Genomic DNA, 21,732 nt, shown 5'->3' on the forward strand with positions numbered 1-21,732 from the left:
ATCAGTTCAAGTGGAGCTGATAATTCTTCTTTCCAGTTCACAGTAGAAAAATTGAACGGGAAGAACTACCTAGAATGGGCCCAATCTATCAAACTTATAATTGATGGAAAGGGAAAGCTAGGGTATCTTAACGGAGAAACCAAGAAGCCATCCTCAACCGACCCTTCTCTGAAAAAATGGCAGTCAAAGAACTCATCGGTGACAGCATGGCTAGTCAACTCGATGAAGCCTTCCATCGGGAAAACGTACCTATTTCTGCCAACAGCGAAGGAAATCTGGGACGCTGTTCAAGAGACATACTCAGACATGGAGAACTCCTCACAGATTTATGAGATCGAAACCAAACTTTGGCAACTCAAACAAGGAGAGAGAGACATGACAGAATACTACACACAAAGGAAATCACTGTGGCAGGAGCTTGATCTTAGCTATGATGAGGAATGGAAGTGTTCAGAAGATCTAGTGAAATACCAGAAGAGAGTGGATAATGATAGAGTATTTGAGTATCTTGCAAGGCTAAACTGTGATCTTGACGAGGTCCGAGGTTGCATACTGGGTCGAAAACCCCTGCCTTCCATCTGTGAAGTGTTTTTTGAAGTCAAACGTAAAGAGAACCGAAGGAAAGTGATGCTGACAGAAGTTGGGTTTAGTGAGCCTAATGGGTCTTTTGGATCCAATGAATCTTCAACCCTAAGAGTTAGGACTGGACCAGGCTAGCAGCATCATAAAGAGAGGAGAGAAAAATTATAGTGAGAACATTGCCATAAACCTAAACACACCAAAGAAACATGCTGGGATTTGCATGGCAAGCCGCCCGGCTGGAAACCCAGAGTTGCTGGAAAGACTAGTGGATATCAGGCCTCGCTTGATGATCCGACTGGAAAGAGGGAAGAGACAAGTAGTAATCAGCAATCTCCATTCAACCAGGAACAAATGGAGCATCTGTACAAACTTTTCTCTTAACTTTCAGCCTACAGGTCCATCTTCCAATCATGTGTCATCCGGTTCATTAGCCCACAAAGGTAATTTTTTGACCGCTTGTACTACTTCCAGACCAAAAATCCTATGGGTCATTGACTTCAGAGCATCTGGTCATATAACTAGTACTTATCATATTTTTTCCACTTACATACCTTGTGCTGGTAATCTCAAAGTTAAAATTGCAGATGGTTCACTTGCTTCTGTTGTAGGAAAAGGAAATATTCAACTATCTGATTCTATAACTCTTAAGTCTGTCCTTCATGTTCCAAAGTTGTCATGTAATTTGCTTTCTATTAACCACTTGACAAAAGATCAAAATTGCTCTGCTAATTTCCTTCCTTCTCACTGTGTCTTTCAGGATCTATCATCAGGGAAGATGATTGGCAGTGCTAAAGAATACGGAGGACTCTACTACTTTGATGAGGTGAGCGCGAGTAAACAACCTCAAACTACAATTTGTGATTCTGCATTTGTGTCTAAGGATACTAAACTAATGTTATGGCATTTTAGAATGGGTCATCCTAGTTTTCAATATATGAACAAGTTGTACCCTTCCATGTGCCTCAATAAAAAAGTTTTTGATTTCAAATGTGAGATTGTCAATTTGCCAAACACCAACGTGCTTCATTTCCCATGTTTAAATATCAACCTTCCAAACCATTTACTATGATCCATAGCGATGTTTGGGGACCATCTCGTATTCCTAATCGCACTCACTCAAAATGGTTTGTCATGTTCATTGATGATCACACTCAGGTCTGTTGGGTTTACCTTTTGAAAGCCAAAAACTGATGTTCGTGTTGTATTCAAAAATTTCTATTCCATGATCCAAACATAGTTTCTGTTAAATATTGTAAGGGTAATTTAGTCTTTGTCTGGGTATGTGTTGACTTATCAAGGGTTGGTGTAATAGAAGAAAAGAAAATAAGAAAATACGAATAGCTCTCTCTCTTCTCTGTGTTCATCTTCTTCTCCCTTTTTTATCAATTTCATCCTTTTGATTCATTAAGTTGGTATCGGAGCTGGTTAATTACCCAGCTACCAAGACAGTTTCAGCCTTCTCTACACATCCCTCACTCTAGCTACTGTTTCCTGTACTGGTGACCCATGCGAGACCCCTGAAATTGCCGACGAGTGTTCTGCAACGATGAATGGAGTCTGAAACACGCATGGGTGCACCAAATCTTCGTCTTATCACCTGGCAGATCTCGATTTTTCTTAATCTGGGTTTGCAGATTGTGATGAACTCCAGCTCTTGAACTTTTCTGGGTTTTGCTTGCTGATTGTGATGAACTCCAGCTCTTGAACTCTTCTGGGTTTGCAGATTGTGATGAACTCCAGCTCTTGAACTCTTCTGGGTTTTTTGGCTTGCTGTTTTTTTTCCTTAATCTGGGTTTTGCTTGCTGTTTTGTATCTTTGTAACCTGCGGTTAAAGATTCCTGCAGCATGTCTACTGCCGATTCTGATAGTAAATCTCTGGCGAAGGTGAGTGTCTCCCGGGATGATGATCTTCCTCGTTCTATTACTTCCAAGAAGCTCAATGGGTACAACTATATGTCATGGGCTCATGCTGTCAAGATTCACCTTCGAGGTAAAAAAAAATTGAAGTATATTACTGATGAACCTCCTGAAAAAGGAGATCTTAGTCTTGCTGATTGGGAAAGTGAAGATTCCCTCATTATGGGATGGTTGTGGCATAGTATGGAATCTCATATTATTTCCACTGTGGAATTTGCTAACACTTCAAAACAGATTTGGGATACTCTTGCTAGTGCTCATTCTCAACACTCAAATGTTTCTCGGGTGTATGAATTGTATGAACAAATTTTCTTTACTAAGCAAAATGGTATACCTCTCCCTGAACATTATAGTAAACTAAAGAGCTTGTGGGATCAGCTGTTGCAACATCGTCCTTTTACCCCTGATATTTCTGAACAAAAACGCTACTGGGAGGAATTTATGCTTGCTTCCCTTCTTGCAAGCTTAGATTCTGATTTCAAGGGGTTTAAAGATCAGATTTTGGCTAGTGAGAGTTTACCTACTGCTGCAAATGCATACTCTCGGTTGCTGCGTTCATCTTTGGGGCAAACTTCCTCTACCCAGCCTTCTACCCACTCTACTTCCGATGCTTCAATTTTACTCTCTACTCAAAACACCCGTGGTGGTGCCTTTCGTGGTCGTGGTAATCGTGGTCGTGGTAGTGGTAAAGGTCGCTGGGGTGGTCGTTCTCAGGGCCGTGGTGACAAACAATGTACACATTGTGGAGGGACAAATCACACCGAGCCATATTGTTGGGTTAAATATGGCAAACCAGATCATGTGAATCATGTAATAGCACCATCTTCCTCTGTTCCTTCACTTGGACCTGATGTGTCTACACCTCAAATGTCCAGCACTCCTGATATTGCTGCTCAACTTGGTCAACTCAGTCAAATTATTCAGACATTGCGTGCTTCCAGCCCAACCACCTCCACTGTCACGCTTGCCAAAACAGGTAACATTGCATGTTCTGTTCAAACCCCATCTTGGATTATTGATTCTGGTGCAAGCACACATATGTCTGGTAATTCCTCACTCTTTACTCACCTAAATTCTATCGATCATCATGTCATTCTGGCGGATGGTTCTTCACGACCTGTTTCTGGTAAAGGAATTTTGAATCCATATTCCTTAGGTTCTCTTCCACATAGTCTTTATCTTAAAAACTTTCCTTTTAATCTTTTGTCAGTTAGTCAATTAACTCGTGCTCTGAATTGCTCCATTAATTTTACTCCAAATTCGTGTGTCTTTCAGGATCTTCAGAGCAAGAAGACGATTGGTTTGGGGCATGAGCGTGATGGTTTGTACTATTTGAATCCTCCACATTCTACTCCTGCTCATTCCTTTCCAGCATTGGCTGCATCTCTCACTCCTCTCCAGTGGCATTTTCGTTTGGGACATCCATCACTGTCAAAGTTGAAGCTTGTGGTTCCTTCTCTTAGTTCCATTTCAACTCTTGATTGTGAAGCTTGTCAACTAGGAAAACACCATCGTAGTTCATTTCCTAGTCGTAATGCTCCTCGTGAGTCTGAATCTTTTGCTTTAGTTCATACTGATATCTGGGGACCTGCTCGTGTTTCTAGTATTTCTGGTCATTTATATTTTGTGGTTTTTGTTGATGATCATTCTCGTATGACTTGGTTATTTTTAATGAAACATCGATCTGAATTACCATCTGTTCTTTTTCGTTTTTATAATGAAGTGTTTACTCAGTTTGAGAAGCGTATCAAAGTCATTCGTTCTGATAATACACTTGAGTATATCCAAACTTCTGTCTCTAAATTTTGTATTGACAAAGGTATACTTCATCAAACTACCTGTGCTCACACTTCCCAACAAAATGGGGTTGCCGAACGCAAGCATCGACATTTGTTAGATGTAGCACGTACTAAAATGTTTCAGATGCATGTTCCAAAACATTTTTGGGGCGATGCGGTTCTCACTGCTTGCTATCTTGTTAATCGTATGCCTGCTGTATTATTAGGGAATAAAACTCCTTTCTCTATTTTATATCCTTCTCGACCTCCTTTTTCTGTCTCACCTCGAGTTTTTGGTTGTGTTGCCTTTGTTCATATTTTAGATGCAGGATTGAACAAATTCTCTCCTCGAGCACGGAAATGTATTTTCCTTGGCTACCCTCGTACTCAAAAGGGATATCGGTGTTATTGTCCTTCCTCTCGTCGTTACTTTGTCTGTGCTGATGTTACATTCTTCGAAACAGTTCCTTTTTATTCTGATGCAGGTTCTACCCTAGTTTTGGATGCCTTACATGCTCCTCCTGAGTCCACTTCTTCTGCCCCTGTTCTTCCTCTCTCGGATGGTCCACTTAGTGAGGGGGAATCTTCTGATTCTCCTTCTCCTCTAAGTGCAGGGGAGTCCATATCTGCTTCTTCTCCTTCCAAAGAATCTTCGTCTGAGCCTCCATTACAAGTGTATTCTCGGACTCCAAATAGGAAAATCATTTCGTATGGCCCAACCGAGTCATCTCTTGCTCCTGAAGTCCTACCCAATGCTACTCAAGTTCCCATTTCTACAGATGACTTGCCTATTGCTCTCCGTCGCGGTAAGCGTGCTTGTACTAGACATCCTATTTCTAACTTTGTCTCATATCATCGTGTATCTCCTTGTTTCCACTCCTTTGTTCGTGCCTTGTCTACTATTTCTATTCCAGGAACCTATAAGGAAGTTGTCTCTTCTCCGGGATGGAAGAAAGCAATGGATGAAGAAATGAGTGCCCTTTATAAAAACCAGACCTGGGAGTTGACCACTCTTCCTTCGGGGAAGCACACGGTAGGATGTCGATGGGTGTATACTGTGAAATATTTACCGGATGGTTCTGTTGAACGCCTCAAGGCTAGATTGGTTGCAAAGGGGTATACTCAAACATATGGAATTGATTATATGGAAACATTTTCGCCAGTAGCCCGTTTGAATTCAGTCCGTATCCTTTTTGCGGTTGCTGTTACTCGATCTTGGCCTTTATATCAACTTGACATTAAAAATGCTTTTCTTCATGGTGATCTCCAAGAAGAAGTGTACATGGACCAACCTCCAGGTTATGTTGTTCCTGGGAGTGGAAGTCTTGTTTGTCGCCTGCGAAAATCCTTGTATGGTTTGAAACAATCTCCTCGTGCCTGGTTTGATCGATTTAGCAAGGCTCTAGTGGATTATGGCTATAAGAGGTCGGTGTTTGATCATTCTGTTTTTGTTCGGCATAAACCATCTGGTAGTGTTATTCTTATTGTTTATGTTGATGATATTATTATATCTGGTGGTGATATGAAAGGCATTAGTGAGTTAAAAAGCTATCTGAGTAGCCAGTTTTGTACTAAAGACCTGGGAAACATTCGTTACTTTCTTGGCATAGAGGTGGCTCGATCCTCTAGTGGTCTTTTCTTGTCGCAGCGGAAGTATGTTATGGATCTTCTTACTGAGACAGGATTATTGGGTTCTCGTCCAGCAGACACACCTATAGATGCTACAACCAGGCTTGATCCCGATACTGGTGCTGTTTTCCGAGATGTAGGTCGATATCGTCGCCTGGTTGGTAAGTTAATGTATCTTACAGTTACTCGTCCTGATATTGCCTATGCAGTCAGTGTTGTTAGCAGATTTATGCAGGCCCCTCGGTCCCCACATTTTGCAGCAGTTTGGCGTATCATCCGCTACTTGAAAGGCACTGTCGGGCGTGGTTTATTTTATCGTATATCCTCTCTTTATGTGTCTGGGTATAGTGATGCAGATTGGGCTGGCTCTCGTTCTGATCGTCGTTCTACTTCTGGATATTGTACTTTTATTGGTGATAATCTGGTTACTTGGCGTTCTAAGAAGCAACAAGTTGTTGCTCGTTCTAGTGCAGAGGCAGAGTATCGTGCCATGGCCCACACCGCTTCTGAAATGTTATGGGTGTTTTTCATCCTCTCTGACTTTGGTGTTAAGGTGTCTCGCCCAATGCCCATGTATTGTGATAATCAAGCAGCCATTTATATTGCTAATAATCCCGTTTTTCATGAACGTACCAAACATATTGAAGTGGATTGTCACTTCATCCGAGATCTGTTGTTGAGAGGAGATATATGTACACCTTATGTCTCCTCCACTTCTCAGTTAGGAGATTTCTTCACAAAACCTTTGTTTCCTTCTATGTTTCATAAGTTCTGTACCAAGCTGAGCATGTTCAATATGTATGCTCCAGCTTGAGGGGGGATGTTAAATATTGTAAGGGTAATTTAGTCTTTGTCTGGGTACGTGTTGACTTATCAAGGGTTGGTGTAATAGAAGAAAAGAAAATAAGAAAATACGAATAGCTCTCTCTCTTCTCTGTGTTCATCTTCTTCTCCCTTTTTTATCAATTTCATCCTTTTGATTCATTAAGTGTTTCAAACCAAGATTCAAGTCTTGAGAATTGATAATGGAAAGGAGTATTTAAACTCTATTTTGGGAGATTACCTTCAACAAAATGGCATTATTTATCAGAGTTCTTGTGTCGACACTCCCCAACAAAATGGGATTGCCGAACGCAAAAATAGACATTTACTCAAAGTAGCCCGTGCTTTAATGTTTACTACCAGAGTGCCAAAAATGTTTTGAGGTGATGCCATTCTAACAACAACCTTCCTCATCAACAGGATGCCCAGTCGAGTACTCTCTTTTCAAACTCCACTTCATACTCTACAAATCCTGCTACCTACCTCCCACATACAATGTGATCTCCCTCTTAAAGTGTTCCGCTGTACAGCCTTTGTTCATGTCCATTCACATGATCGAAGCAAGTTAGATCCTGGAGCCATAAAATGTATCTTCATCGACTATTCTCCTACTCAAAAAGGATACAAATGTTATGACCCTTCTTCGAAAAAGGTCTTTGTTAGTCATGATGTCACTTTCTTTGAAAATACACCTTTCTTCCAAAAAACTTCACTTCAGGGGGAGACCAGAAATGAAGATTGTTTTTTGGACCTTGATTGTTGTTTAGACCTGGATGTTCCTACTAATACTTCTCACACTTTTGATTCCATTGCTCCTACTATTCCCTCTCAGTCTACTATGCCATATACAAAAGGGAATTTCATCTTAAAGGGAAATGTGGAAGAACCAAATAATAGGGAGATGCTTGTTTACTCAAGGAAACTGATAGAACTGGGCCGGTGAAGACATATATGAAAAAGGGGGCACGTGGCAAAACATGATTGGAGCACTTGTTCATTCCTAATTGGGTTTTACTTTTTCTGAATTGTGTTGCTGGTTGTTTTAGGTGTTGGCAAGCAGCAGAGGAAAGCATTCTGGACTTTTGTGGATATCTCTAGAGAGAGATTGGGAGGTTCCTAGTTCCCTCGAAGAAATTAGGGTTTATCCTTCTTGCTTGTTATTTCTCTTGTTGCTACCGTCTTGGGTTGTTTTGTATTAGACTATTGTAACAGACAGTTTATTGAAGAAATACTATCAGTAGTCTTTACATTTTCTGAATCTATTCTATTGTTTTTGGTGAGATTGTGCTTGTATCTATTATTGGTATCGGAGCAGTCGACCTTGGCTACGGTTAAATCTCATATGGAGGGACGGACTGAGGATTTGGAGAAGGATGTGGGTGAGTTGAGGAGCACCATCGGTGAGCTCAAAACAGACATGGAAACTATGAAGCTTTATATGGCAGAGATGAGGGACTTACTGCGAGTCCATGCTATGGGGGACAAAGGCAAGGAGAGGCTTGAGGGTGAATCGTCTAAGGTTCCAGAGGAGGTGATTGTCTTGATCGATAGTGAGGCGTCTCATAATTTTATTTCCTGTGATGTGGTTCAATTGCTACATATTCCGGTGGATGCCAGTAGACAATTTAATGTGCAGGTTGGTAATGGAGTTTCTGTTAAGGGTGCGGGGTTTGTCACCGGGTGACTTTGACAATCCAGGGAGTGCGGCTTCAGAAATTATTTCATGTATTAGACCTCGGGAGCGCGGATTTAGTGTTGGGTGTGGTTTGGTTACAAAAATTAGGGCAAATGCAATAAGAAACAATTTACTGGGCCAACATTTTTGTTGGCCCGGTCCCACCTCTATTACACAAAAAGTCAAGTCAAACACGTATTTTAATACAGCCACATCAGCAAAACACAAATTTCTATACACTTTTTCTTCCCACACACTTTCTCTTTCCACCCAACCCAACAACATTCCATTCCTCCATATTATCCACAACAAAACTACACCAAAACATTAAATATCAATACATCCACATCAGCAAAACACTTATCCCAATACAGCCACATAAGCAAAACACATTTTACAATACAGCCACATCAGCAAAAGACAACATCTTTGTTGGCCCAATACCACTTCACCATTGCATTTGCCCTTAGGGGATATTTCTTCCAATTTCCAGACTTTGACAATGAGGTTTAATTTGGCTGGGCAAAAGATCACTTGGCAGGGTGACCCAAAGTTGTCAAAGACTTTAGTCTCTCTAAAGTCTATGCTTAAATTACTGAAGAAAGAAGACGTGGATTTCCTTATTGAGTTTGGGGCTTGCCATCTTAATGTACAGCAAGATACAAGAGACACAGCAGAGGCACGACAACAGCCGTTACCTTGTGAGCTGCAGGGCCTTTTAAGTGAGTTCGTTGTGGTATTTTCACCTATTACATGTCTGCCTATCCCAAGAGCCCAGGATCATGCTATTCAACTCAAAGAGGGAGCTTCCCCTCCCAACATACGGCCCTATTGCTATCCATATTATCAGAAGATGGAGATTGAGAATATTGTTAAGGAAATGTTGGCTTCTGGAATCATCAAGCCGAGCATTAGTCCTTACCCCAACCCTGTATTACTAGTAAAGAAAAAAGATGGTGGTTGGCGAATGTGCATTGATTATCTGGAGTTGAACAAACTAACTGTTCCCGATAAGTTTCCCATCCCAGTCATTGATGAACTTTTAGACGAACTTAAGGGTGCAGCCATATTTTCTAAACTGGATATGAAATCGGGTTATCATCAAATCCGTGTCAAGGAGGAAGATACTGAATTGGTTATGCCATTTGGGTTGACGAACGCCCCGTCTACTTTTCAATCTTTAATGAACGAAAATTTCAAGCTATTTTTGCGGAAGTTTATCCTTGTTTTCTTTGATGATATTATGGTGTTCAACAAGGATTCGGAGTCTCATATTTAGCACCTACGGGCAACTTTGGAAATTCTTCAAAAAAATGCTCTGGTAGTGAACAAAAAAAAAGTGTTTTTGCCCATAGTCGTGTGGAGTGTTTGGGGCATCTCATCTCTGCCCATGGAGTAGAAGCCGACCCCTCAAAAATTCACAGCATGACCACTTCGCCCTTGCCTACCACCCTAAAGTTATTGAGAGGATTTTTAGGACTGACTGGTTACTACCGTCGATTTGTGCGTAACTATGGGCTTTTGGCAGCACCTTTGACAACCCTCTTGAAGGAAAATTCCTTCAGTTGGAATGAAAAGGCACAAACAACATTTGATGCTCTCAAGAAAGCTATGGTAAGTGTCCCTGTTTTAGCACTGCCTGATTTTACTAAACCCTTCATTGTTGAGACCGATGCTTCAGGTACCGGAGTAGGGGCAGTTCTTGTGCAAGATGGGCATCCTATAGCCTATTTTAGCCAAGCTTTATCTCCTCGGGCACAAGCAAAATCAGTTTATGAACGGGAGTTGATGGCCATTGTACTAGCCACGTTGAAATTGAGGCACTATTTGTTGGGGCGGAGGTTCACTATGCGGACAGATCAAAGCGGCCTCAAGTTTTTAATAGACCAACGCTTGGTACACGAGGGACAACAAAAATGGAACACGAAGCTTATTGGTTTTGATTTTGTGATACAATATCTTTCTGGTGCTGGTAATAGAGTGGCGGATGTATTGTCCCGACGCGAAGAATCTCCTGCACTAACTTCTAATCCAAAGCAGGATGATGATTCTCATGGGCACTGAATTCTACTGCTAGAAATATCAATGCAGTCATGAACTCTGTGTCCATGGCTGCTCTCTCCGTTACGTCATATCCTGCCTTATTGACCTGCAAGACGAAGTGCTTCAAGACCACTCTTTAAAGGAAATTGTTCAACTACTCACTATTGATCCTAATGGCAAATACCCTTACACTTGGAAAGGTGGATGCTTATTATATCATGGTAGGTTGGTGCTTCCTAAACAGTCTCCTCGAATACCAGCTTTGCTGCAAGAGTTCCACTTGACACCTCAAGGAGTGCACTTCGGCTATTTCCATACATTGAAGCGGATCTCTCCTATTCTTTATTGGCCAGGAATGTATTATGATGTTAAGCAATTTGTGGCGCAATGCGAAGTTTGCCAGTGACATAAATACTCTACCCTTCGGCCTCAAGGTTTGTTGCAACCTCTTCCTGTTCCGAAGGCCTCGTGGGAGGATATATCAATGGATTTTGTTGGGGGCTTACCACGACTCCAAGGCATGGACACTGTATTGGTGGTTGTTTGATCTTTTTACCAAATTTGCACACTTTCCCCTTCTTGGTCACCCTTATTCAACAAAGGAGGTGGCCACTTTATTCCTGAAGGAGGTGGTAAGGTTGCATGGGTTCCCTCATACTATTGTCTCTGATAGAGACCGTGTCTTTATAAGCTATTTTTGGACTGAATTATTCAAAATCTCAGGAACCACTCTGAAAATGAGCATAGCCTATCATCCAAAGACCGATGGGCAAACCGAAGTTGTAAATCGATATATGGAGGAGTACTTGAGGTGCTTTGCCAGTGAGCACCCGCGGCAGTGGACCAAATGGATTCCGTGGGCGGAGTATTGGTACAATGCTACGTTCCACAGTTCAGCTAGTATGACGCCCTTCCAGGCATTATATGAGCGCCCTCCCCTTGTTCTTCTCAAATTCACTCATGAACCTTCTCCGGTGGAGGAAGTGAATTCCTTATTGCAGAATCGCGATGATATGTTGGCTCAGTTACACACAAACCTCACTAAGGCACAAAACATGATGAAACAATATGCAGATGGGAAAAGGAGGGAGGTTTCTTTCCAGCCAGGAGAGCGAGTATTTTTGAAACTACAACCCTATAAGTTTCGTTCATTGGCAAAGCACCCTTATCACAAACTCAGACCCAGATATTATGGACCTTTCACAATTCTAGAGAAAATTGGGGAAGTTGCTTACCATCTTGATCTCCCTACACATGCAGCTATACACCCCGTTTTCCATGTCTCCCAATTACGAGTAGTGTTGTCCCCAGAGATAGTTAGCCAGCCTTTACCTTCTTCTCTTACTGCTGACCTTGAATTGGCACTGAGTCCCGAAGCTGTTGTGCAGACTCGCAGATTGCTTAATGGACAATATGAAGTTCTTATCAAGTGGCAGGGTCTTGATGATTGTGATAATACCTAGGAGTTGTATGATGATATCCAGCCTCATTTTCCATCCTTCAACCTTGAGGACAAGGTTGCTGATTTAGGGGGGTGTATTGATAGAACTGGGCCGGTGAAGACATATATGAAAAAGGGGACACGTGGCAAAACATGATTGGAGCACTTGTTGATTACTGATTGGGTTTTACTTTATGAATTGTGTTGCTAGTTGTTGTTTTAGGTGTTGGCAGGCAGCAGAGGAAAGCATTCTGGACTTTTGTGGATTTCTCTGGAGAGAGATTGGGAGGTTCCTAGTTCCCTCGAAGAAACTAGGGTTTATCCTTCTTGCTTGTTATTTCTCTTGTTGCTACCATCTTGGATTGTTTTGTATTAGACTATCGTAACAGATAGTTTATTGAAGAAATACTATTAGTAGTCTTTACATTTTCTGAATCTATTCTGTTGTTTTTGGTGAGATTGTGCTTGTATCTATCAAAAACCAAAGTCAAAGGACAAGGAGAACCCCACATCTCAAGCACTAAAAGAATTTGAACCGATGATAGCAACAGTGTGTCATCCCATATCTAATTTTGTGTCATACAAAAATCTTTCTACTATCTTTAGTGCTTCACCTCTAATCTCAATAGTATAGAAATTCCAAAGAATGTACAGGATGCTCTAGCTGTTCCCGAATGGAGGAATGCAGTTATGGAAGAGATAAGTGCACTGGAAAGAAACAATACTTGGGACATAATGAAACTACCTAAGGGGAAGAAACTGGTAGGGTGTAAGTGGGTATTCACGATGAAGTACAAAGCAAATGGAACTATAGAACGGTACAAGGCACATCTAGTGTGTTGGTTTTGAGAAAATTCACACACAAGTCTCTCTTGTCTATATCTTTTTCAGCATAGTACACACACATATATATATAAACAATACAACACATGCACTTTTTCTAATCTAAGAACCTTCTAGACTAAGCTAGAGATAAAGACACACACAACACTTCTTTCACACGTGACACAAAAATACGTGGACACACATTTGACACATGCTGACACAAAAATACATGGACACACATTTGACACATGCACACACATGACGCACACGTAAATTCCAACATAGTGGCCAAAGGTTTCACGCAGATATATGGAATTGACTACACAGAGACCTTTGCCCCAATAGCAAAGATGAATACAGTTTGAGTTCTTCTACCTCTGGCAGCAAATTTAGATTGACCTCTTCAACAACTTGACATTAAGAATGACTTCTTAAATGGAAAACTTGAAGAAGAGGTATACATGGAGATCCAATCAGGTTTTGGTAAAGGCTATGATAGCAATAGTGTGTGCAAACTAAAAAAGGCTTTGTATGGTCTTAAACAGTCCCCTAGAGCATGGTTCGACAGATTTGCAAAGGTGTTGACAAATCTGGGATATCGTCAAGGGCATTCAGATCATACAATGTTTTTTAAGGAAGCTGCAAATAAAAAGAAGACTATTCTGATTGTATATGTTGATGATATAATCTTAATTGGGCATAATGAGGTTGAAATGGAAAGACTGAAGAAAAGTTTAGCCAAAGAATTTGAAGTAAAAGATCTTGGTCAAAAGAAATACTTCTTGGGTATGGAGGTTGCGAGATCAAAGAGAGGGATTAGTGTTTCTCAGAGAAAGTATATCCTGGATTTACTGGAGGAAACAGGTATGCTTAGATGTAAGCCAAGTGACACTCCAATTGAAGATGGAAAAAGGGTAGAACCTGATGGAGAACCAGTTGATAGAGACAGATTTCAGAGGCTAGTAGGGAAATTGATTTATTTATCTCACACCAGACCAGACATTGCCTTCGCAGTGAGTGTTGCGAGTCAACACATGCATTCACCTAAGGAAGTCCACATGGAAGCAGTGTATAAGATACTCAGGTATCTTAAAAGTTCACCAGGAAAAGGATTGTTCTTCAAGAGGAGTGAATGTAGAGATGTAGAAGTATTCACAGATGCAGATTGGGCAGGTGCAATTGAAGACAGAAAATCTACTACTGGTTACTGCACTTTTGTGTGGGGAAATTTGGTGACTTGGAGAAGTAAGAAACAGAACGTAGTAGCTAGAAGTAGTGCGGAAGCAGAGTTCAAAGCTGTTGCACAAGGAATATGTGAAGTCTTATGGTTGAAGAAGCCTTTGCAAGAGTTGCGAATCAGAGTGAAGTTCCCTATTAAACTCTATTGGGATAGCGATTAATATTTCCCTTAATCCAGTGCAACATGATAGGACCAAGCATGTGGAAGTAGACAGACATTTTATCAAAGAAAAAGTTGAGAAGGGTATCATTTGCATGACTTATGTGCCTACTGGAGATCAAACTGCTGATATTTTCACCAAAGGGGGGGCTTCCTAAACAAAGTTTCGATGATTTCATTGGCAAGTTGGATATGATTAATATTTATGATCCAACTTAAGGGGGAGTATGGAAATCCTTGACTTTATGTGTAATTATCTTCCCTGATTTGTAGCATATTAGTTAGGGATTTGATTGTATTATTATCTCCTAATATTAGGAGTGTAATCTTTTAGTTACCTTATTAGTTACTTGCTGTAATATATATTAGGAGGCACACAGTGTAAATGAATACAAGCAATAAAACAGAGAAACATATTCCTGTTTACATATTACATAAACTAAATACCATTGCAAGGATTATTTGTCTTACCTTCACAACTGAGGAATGATGTGAATACCTATTGAATGGCTGCGATATATCAGACAAAATGCTGTCAAGATCCTCCTTCTTTTTGCCCCCAATCTGAGCAAAAGAGAAATCACGTCGCAGAACTAAGAACAAATGAAGTTGAATAAAAGGAAGTACAAATCTAGTCATGTAGGATGAAAGAAGAGTCTAAAATAGAAACATCATAGACGACCGTAAAAACAGAACTGATGATGTAATCTAAACTTGAACTCAACAATTGAAGTTACTCCAGGCAAAACAGAATGAGAAACAACTTCATATTAAATGAGGACATGTCAGAATTCTCGAAATGACCTAAACCACCACAGAAAAGGGGAAAAAAGCTTTTTGATTAATGTTCGCACATAAAAAAAATAAAGGAAAGTGGTGTGAGTTGCCTTTTAACAAAATGACATCCCCTCACCTATAAGGCAATGATTCGGAGAATGAAGGGCTATTTCAATCTCTTTTCATCATGTGTAACAACAATAAATAAAATGCACCAATGAAAAAAGAGCTGAACCCGTGTACTGTGGAGTTACATATAACATGGGACTGACAAGGAATTAGTGGAGCCCAGAGTTCAAAGCAATTGTTTCTATGAACTAAAATAGCTTGGGCGGAGTGATCAGCAGACATAAGGAGTGGCAATCAAAAACAATATATAGAACATCAGCACAGGCAGTCGTACCATTCAAATGAACTGCTACTATCCTTTTCCTCCCAAATGCAGCATAGTGCTCTAGGAGCTACTCAAAAGATCATAGAACTGTTAAGGCAAACCTCATCCGTTTGTACTTTGGGAAGATTATTTTATAGAAAAACACCAGATACTTGATTGATGACTTTGTCCACAAAAAATGCATACCTGTTAAACCTAACTATCCTTCAACCTTTACCTGTAACCCTCTCAATCCTTCTATTTCTACATTCTCTATCATTGAGGGCTGTTGTCAATGTCTCTCTCTCGAGTTACTGTTCACAGCACTCCAGTGGAGCAGGAACCCTCATAATTTCTTGTTTTCTTTCATTTTCAAGTACTCTTCTAACATTATTTTCTTATGTTTCCCAACAAACATCATGGCATTTTCTAGCCCCTTCACATCACACAACATTCGACAAAAAAGTTCATCTTTCCCTTCCTGCCAGATCCCTTTTTAAGTCCCGTAACCTAAATTTACAGCAATCCCAAATTTCCTCCAACTCTAATCACCTAAACACTTGTATGATAGAAGTTCTAATCCATCTCACATAAAAGTATATACTGTAGTTAGTCCTATTGAATAAGAAGACAGTCCTCCTGCGGATGTTGGAATACTTCCAAACCACATAAATTTTCATTTTTTTTTGGTATAATCTTTGGGTTTCATTATTATCTAGATCAATAATAGTGCTAACAGAGTGAGAGTTACTATCAGAAACCACCGTATTCAAATAATTTTATCAATCAAACAAAGCTGAACGCAAAATCATGCGAAATCCGGGGATGGAAAATATTAGCTCATTATTATCCATCGATATGTGTATTAATTTTCATAAGAGCATTGGCTTGTTAGCTTTGTATTCCTTTCACCGTGGATAGCGCCCACTTGGTGTATCCCTTCAATAAAATTTCTTTTGCATTCGAAAAAAAAGAAGCAATCCTAGTAGGCGATTACATTATCATACTTAAATTATGACTTGCCATAAACATAAAATTCTTCCACTATATAAGGAAAAAATTCAATAGTTATAGAGGCATTCATAAGACAAATAAACAGAGAAAAACCAAGGGCATTGCAGACCAATAATGCAGATGACTTTCTTACTATAGACAATAAAAGAGGTACATTCTTACTAATATTGTATATTTTTTCTCGCTCAACTAATACATTTAGTTTGCCAAAAAACATTATCAAATCTTGTTTCAATATGTAAATTCAATCTGAAGAGCTGATGCAAAAACAACGAAATAAATCTTTTGGTTTTGATACAAACATATTAGAACTCTAGTGCAGACAATCAAAATGAAACAAACCATACCTGATAACTTTTAGGGAGATTGATGAGCCCAATGTCTGCTAGCAATGTTCCAAACTGTTTTCGCATGTCTCTGGTATTTTAGCACATATATCAGAATCCAGAAATCTAAGACAAACTTGAAAACTAGAAAATGACAGAACACTCCATTGACACAATGACAAGTGATGCAAGTTAACATTAATTGAAAGCTGTACTATTTTAACATTAATATTGTTGCTTGAGATAGCTTCCCAATTGCACAATTTAAACCACCACAAAAGAAGACATTCTCAAGTCTGGATGTAAAAAAACTTTGGAACAAAAATATTCAACTAAGATCATAGCTGCGATGAAGAAAAGAGACAAAGCGAGAGAGAAAAAGAAAAGCTCAAAAGGGCCCTTTGTCAGTAAGAACACCAACAATAATAGGAAAAGAACAGACACGAAATACCACCTGTAGGTGATTGCCTGAAGGGAAAAGACAGTTGTTGTTTTTCTTCTTCCCCTTATTTTGATTTATGATTTTTGTTTAGTATGGTTTGTTTGCCTTTTTTTCCTATTTATTCATTGATGAAGTCATAAATAAAATTTATATAGTGAGATTTCATGTACTACTCATAAGCAACCTTGATTTGGTCCCATGACACTGCATACACATGTAGTTGACGGATACAAATTTCAGAAATAAAATCTGAGTAAAATTGATAAAATTGTTATGGTATCTAAAGTCTGAACTTGAAGTACCGAGAATACACTTTTCATAAATATGGAGGACATATTTACTCTTAATCATTTACTGCCGCAAGATAAAAGCTATGTCCTTGACCTGTGGAATGAGGGGAAAAATTATAAAAGAAACAAAAGAAGAAGAGCAACGATTTTCAGTTAGCTGGAGTCTAGGAGGTTCTTGAGAGTGGTCATATTAATCCTCAACAGTGCGAGCCACTAATTACCAGGTAATAAATGTTTTAATTGCCTAGCTTACCACAAGAAAAATCGCATAAAAAGCATAAAAAGCTCTGACATTACAAAGAATGATCCTACATTAGAAAACCATAGTTTAAAGAAATCCAACCTTATCATATACATCACTGAACTACTTAAAAAATATGATTTGCAAAACTGTTGTGCAGCTTTAACTCCACCCTGCAAAGATTGAAGTTCACTTGTCAGTGACCAATCCATTTCGAAGAAGTATCTATCAAATGCAATGGTGAAACCTTTCCATTAACAGACATTTTATAGGATGGGGTGAAAAAAGAAAGAAACCTATCCTAGTTAAATGGTCAAACAACTCCCGTGCACAATGTTCTCATAGTGGTCGGGGACAGCCAGAATGTACACATCCTTATCCCCACATAATAAGTGCAGAGGCTGTTTGTAGGAATTGAACCCATGACCACTAGGTTGCACCCTTGCAACTCTACAACTGGGCCCCATGTTCGCCTATAAAGGTTACAGGCTAAACAACTCACATGGACAAGACTCCCGCAGTGGGTTGGGTTGGGGATAGGCAAGATGCACGAAACCTCTTTAGTCCTTACCCCCATATAATATGTGAAGAAACCTATGCTAGAGTGAAGTTATCATTGATCTTAGTACTTAGTAGAACACATAACCTAGTAAAGAGTAGTGTTATCAGTCCTTTAAATGCATGTGGTTGTTAAGTGCAGAAGAAATCCCTACTCAGTGAATTTATAAGTGAATTATTTGCATAGTGGACGTATCTGCCAACTATAAGTAAGCAAACATTGACTGACCTCACGTAAAATCTTCTCCCATTTCTTGTAGGCAACCATCATTACAAGGTGGTCAGATTGCCTATAATGGTCATCGAATTCATTTGAACCACCTGGCTTATCAGTCAACAGAGACAACTTTGCTCTTTCTACATTTTGCCTCTGCAGTTTGAAGAAAGAAATGATGATTGAAAACTATGATTCCTTTTCTTTAAAGCAAGTGCAGAAACATGGGCAATTTAGGTAATCATAAAAATGCGTACCTCGTCTTTCGGATATACAAATGGTGATTTATAGCTGAGAAACGCCGAAATTGACAGAACAGGTGACAAGCAACCAAATATTCCCCCGTACAGCATCATCTGAAAACACAATGGAAACCAGTTTTTCATATATTTGGCCAATGGAAAACTGTACGCTACTTCCCACAGGAGAGAATCTGGGAAAATTTAGCACGAGGTAGGATGAAGCTAAATTATGGACATCAATGGTGCATGCTAAAGCTAATCGCATTTTATAAAAATCTTTTCTCAACTCAATCGGTAAATATAACACCCTACAAAAAGATAAACGATATACATTAAAACACAGCCAACTCAGTGAAATCCAAATGAACAAATCACTTTACCAAACTCAGTTCAGTATTCTTTCACCCAGGTAAATTTTGCTGGGGATATCAAACGGGGTGAACTCAATTAAGTGAAATAAAATTGAATTCCTAAACATCATTAAAAATTGAGAAGTCCAATAAAAAAAAATCGAACATTGGGTTTTCTTGATTCTCATCTAGGTAAAAAATATCATAAACTTTTTTATTTTTAGAGCCTGTTTCTTTCAATTGAAAGTAGGATTCATCCTTTTTTTTTTCTTTTCAGTCACTATTAATATTACTTTTTTCTCTTTCGTTTCATCGATTTGGATTTTGTCCTTTTCTTCCGACAAAAGGTAAGAAGAAGGATCTTCTTCGTTGGATTCCTCTTGTTCCTGTTTAGTCCCTTTGGTTTCAGAAGTTGTTTCTATTTTTACATCTGTTTCTTCCTCACTTTCCCCCCTTTCTTCCCTTTCTGAGGTTTCTTTCAGTTTCTTAGTAAAAAGGGGGGACGGTATTCTGCCTAAAGAGTAGACACAGGTAATAAATAAGAGAATACTCAAGATTCGAGCCATAGAATTTATCAATTCTGACACAAGGTACTTATTAGATCGAATAAGTACATTAGATCTAATAGAATTTTTTTGCTGTATCCAGACTAATACGAACCCAACCCATTTCATGAATAAAATGTGACCAATTAACCAACCAACAAAACTACTTGTTACAAATAACCAAGTTACAATTTAAATGTCTTCTCTGTACCTCTTAATTTGAAACATATAACCAATTGTTATCGGTTTTTATAATGCCACGCCAAAACTGGGTTCTTACTATATACTGGAGTCTTTTATTATATTAAAGAGATTATTTTAAGATTACAATCAAGTTCAAAGGGATAAATCTGTCTGATACCTTCATAGGGAAGCCATGGTCGTTTCAAATTACTTTTTCGTACTGTTTTTCTAAGCTTAAAGGTAACTAAAAAAATTACTTCAACAAAATGGAAAATGTCCTTCCAAAAGATGTAAGATATTGTTAAAGAGAATATAACCCTATAAGAACCACAAAGTTATTGTGCTTGATGGCTAAAAGTACCAGTTAAGTTCACATACATTCCCAAACTAAACTCATGCAAATGTAGAAGTACCAAAATGGTGTTGGCGCTGGAATTGAGCAGTGAAACAAGTCCATTTTTGAAATAGTAGGGAAGTAAAAGAGATGGATGGACACCTTTCCAATCAATAAATCAACAGGAAGTTTCGCTAGATGATGCCCAAGAGGTGTCAACTCCTCATTCCCCTCTAAAGCACCAACCTGACAACCAATTCAATTGCATGAAATAAATTCACATGTCAACAAAATGAAGTTAACAGATAAATGGCGAAGAAATAACAATAATAACACGTACAGAGACAAAGAATGTTTTATCATAAGCATGGATGTTGAACTCTTGATATTGGCAAAAGATTTACGGACAAAACATATCAACTAGTCAAGCTAATTTTCAGCCCAAAGAAAAGAACGCAACAGAAGTGTCCCGCACTTGAAGCGCAAAGCACACTTTAAGCGCATGCTTCAAAGACGCGAAGCACAAAATTCAATAAATTCTGTAATAAATTCAATATTTATATTTATAGATATATTTCAGCACACCAACAATCAATATATCAGTACATATCAATCCTGGTGAGCTAGCTCAAGCAGTTCCCTTGTCTAATTATTTCCCCACCTGATCGGTTATTTTCTAAGGTCCAGATTTTTGTTCTTCAAAATCGCATAGGTGCTTGAATTTTGAAACCAGTCTTCTTCTTGGATCCTGACTTTTATTCGCTGAATTCAATTAAGTAATCACTGAATAGACATGTTTTGCATGGATAATGTTGAAATAATCCAACAATTTTAACACTAATCAACATCGCACACCAAGCACAAGTTGCTATTACAAGGCCTATGGAGGGGATACGAGCCAACTGAGGATGTCATTCTCCCTTGGAGAGCTGTATAAAAAACTCTTGAACATACAAAAGTTTCCTTTTTCATGTGGAGGCAACCTGGCAGAGGATTTCAATGCTGAATAACCAGCAGAAAAAAGGGCATATGATGGTGAACAGATCCTTTTTATGCAAGAAAGCGGATGAAAGTGTTAATCCTCTCTAGCTGCACTGTGAGTGGACCCTGCAACTATGGAACATAGTTAAAAGTATGTTCGCTATCCTGTAGCTGCAGGTACCATCCAGGAAGAACATTCTTTTTGGTTGGAGAGGAATAACAGGGTGTTTAGAGGGGACGAATATTCTTTTTGTAAAACTGAGAGTTCATGGTTCTATACTCTTTTATTTTCTTTAGAGGCTCTGTGGAAAGAGCTTGTAATGTTTTGAATCTCATTAAATCCTAGTGTATCACTGGCATTTTTGGGCCCTTCTATCTACAATAAAATTTAAAACTTGCAAAAAAATTGTAACCAAGACCACTTGACCATTGCTTAAGCGCAATTAGACAACCAGTGTCTTAAGTGACAGGTTCAAACAAACAATAATAAGCCAAATAAAAATTAGTGGCACTAAGAGGATCATTCAAGAAATCAAAACTAATTTGAGCAAAGTAAGATTTTGTTGGTAAGAGCACCATGGGGGTGCCACCCAAGCACAAAAGCGTAGGAGAAATCCATAACCAGTACCTCCAGGCAATTACTGATACATAAAGATAAAAGTTGCAATGATAGTTTCAAAAGTGAAAACCTACCTCATATAATAAGGAAATTGCGGATGTTACGGCCTCATCCCTCGGGGGTTCTAAAGCC

At 39.2% G+C, this 21,732-nt stretch overlaps 1 protein-coding gene across 1 annotated transcript in view; it reads right to left on the reverse strand.

The window, feature by feature from the left end:
- Nucleotides 1-21,732, reverse strand: part of LOC119982175 (DExH-box ATP-dependent RNA helicase DExH7, chloroplastic) — a 61,485-nt gene that overhangs the window by 3,994 nt on the left and 35,759 nt on the right. Inside the window, exons 24-30 of the mRNA XM_038825409.1 lie at nt 21,675-21,731; nt 20,163-20,246; nt 18,604-18,702; nt 18,362-18,502; nt 17,677-17,747; nt 16,623-16,692; nt 14,583-14,675 (exon numbers count right to left, since the gene is read on the reverse strand). Coding sequence (XP_038681337.1) covers nt 14,583-14,675; nt 16,623-16,692; nt 17,677-17,747; nt 18,362-18,502; nt 18,604-18,702; nt 20,163-20,246; nt 21,675-21,731 — 615 coding nt within the window. The remainder of the gene's footprint in view (nt 1-14,582; nt 14,676-16,622; nt 16,693-17,676; nt 17,748-18,361; nt 18,503-18,603; nt 18,703-20,162; nt 20,247-21,674; nt 21,732) is intronic.

Source organism: Tripterygium wilfordii, chromosome 17 (assembly GCF_013401445.1).
Source record: "Tripterygium wilfordii isolate XIE 37 chromosome 17, ASM1340144v1, whole genome shotgun sequence".
Lineage (NCBI taxonomy): Eukaryota > Viridiplantae > Streptophyta > Magnoliopsida > Celastrales > Celastraceae > Tripterygium > Tripterygium wilfordii.